This window comes from Nestor notabilis, unplaced genomic scaffold (genome assembly GCF_000696875.1).
Source record: "Nestor notabilis isolate BGI_N333 unplaced genomic scaffold, ASM69687v1 scaffold26377, whole genome shotgun sequence".
In the NCBI taxonomy this organism is placed as follows: Eukaryota; Metazoa; Chordata; class Aves; order Psittaciformes; family Psittacidae; genus Nestor; species Nestor notabilis.
The window spans coordinates 6,502-7,286 of NW_009936707.1; the positions used below are offsets into that span (position 1 = coordinate 6,502).

Here is a 785-nt window from a genome sequence, read left to right on the forward strand (position 1 = left end):
CGATAGCTTCTTTTTGTCTGCCCCACTACAAGAAGATGGCAAAAGCAAACATTACCAGAGACATCATCCACAGACAGATCAAGGTATGTGTTAGCCAAGCATTTGATCGTGGTGGGTGGGCAGCACATGGAGGATTGGTGTTCATGGCCTGGGAAATACTTGTGGGGTTGCCTTTACTTCTGAAAAGACCTCTGCTTCTTACCTATTGATAAGCTGTGTAAGAAACTACAAGAAGATGGCAAAAGCAAACATTACCAGAGACATCATCCACAGACAGATCAAGGTATGTGTTAGCCAAGCATTTGATCGTGGTGGGTGGGCAGCACATGGAGGATTGGTGTTCATGGCCTGGGAAATACTTGTGGGGTTGCCTTTACTTCTGAAAAGACCTCTGCTTCTTACCTATTGATAAGCTGTGTAAGAAACCTAAGAGAACAAATACATAGGACCTATCACTATCCTTAATGAAGAGGTGGGATGAAGTATGGCAGAACAGGAATACAGCACTTCTCCCTAGCAGGAGCTCCCTGTGCTAGTTTGACATCAGCGGGTCTGTTCCTTTTGAATATAATGATGAAGAGAGGAATACAGCTACTTGTGTTTGAGCACCATAAAGGACCCTTAGCTAGCTCCCCATGAGTCTTCTGTCTGCTGCTTTCTGTGTTCTCTTTGTATGATCTTGCAATTGGAGGTATTTTCTGACTGCAGGAAAGCTAATGATCTCTGTCTCAGTCTCCTGTCTCTCTTTCTTTACAAAGTGCTGTGTTGCTTCCTTTGTGTAGGGA

At 44.2% G+C, this 785-nt stretch overlaps 1 protein-coding gene across 2 annotated transcripts in view; it reads left to right on the top strand.

Moving 5' to 3' along the window:
* Positions 1-235: 235 nt before the first annotated feature.
* Positions 236-785, top strand: part of WDTC1 (WD and tetratricopeptide repeats 1) — a 17,905-nt gene continuing 17,355 nt past the window's right edge. For both annotated transcript variants that reach the window (XM_010018455.1, XM_010018456.1), the window contains exon 1: positions 236-283. In XM_010018455.1, the coding sequence (XP_010016757.1) occupies positions 236-283 (48 nt within the window). The remainder of the gene's footprint in view (positions 284-785) is intronic.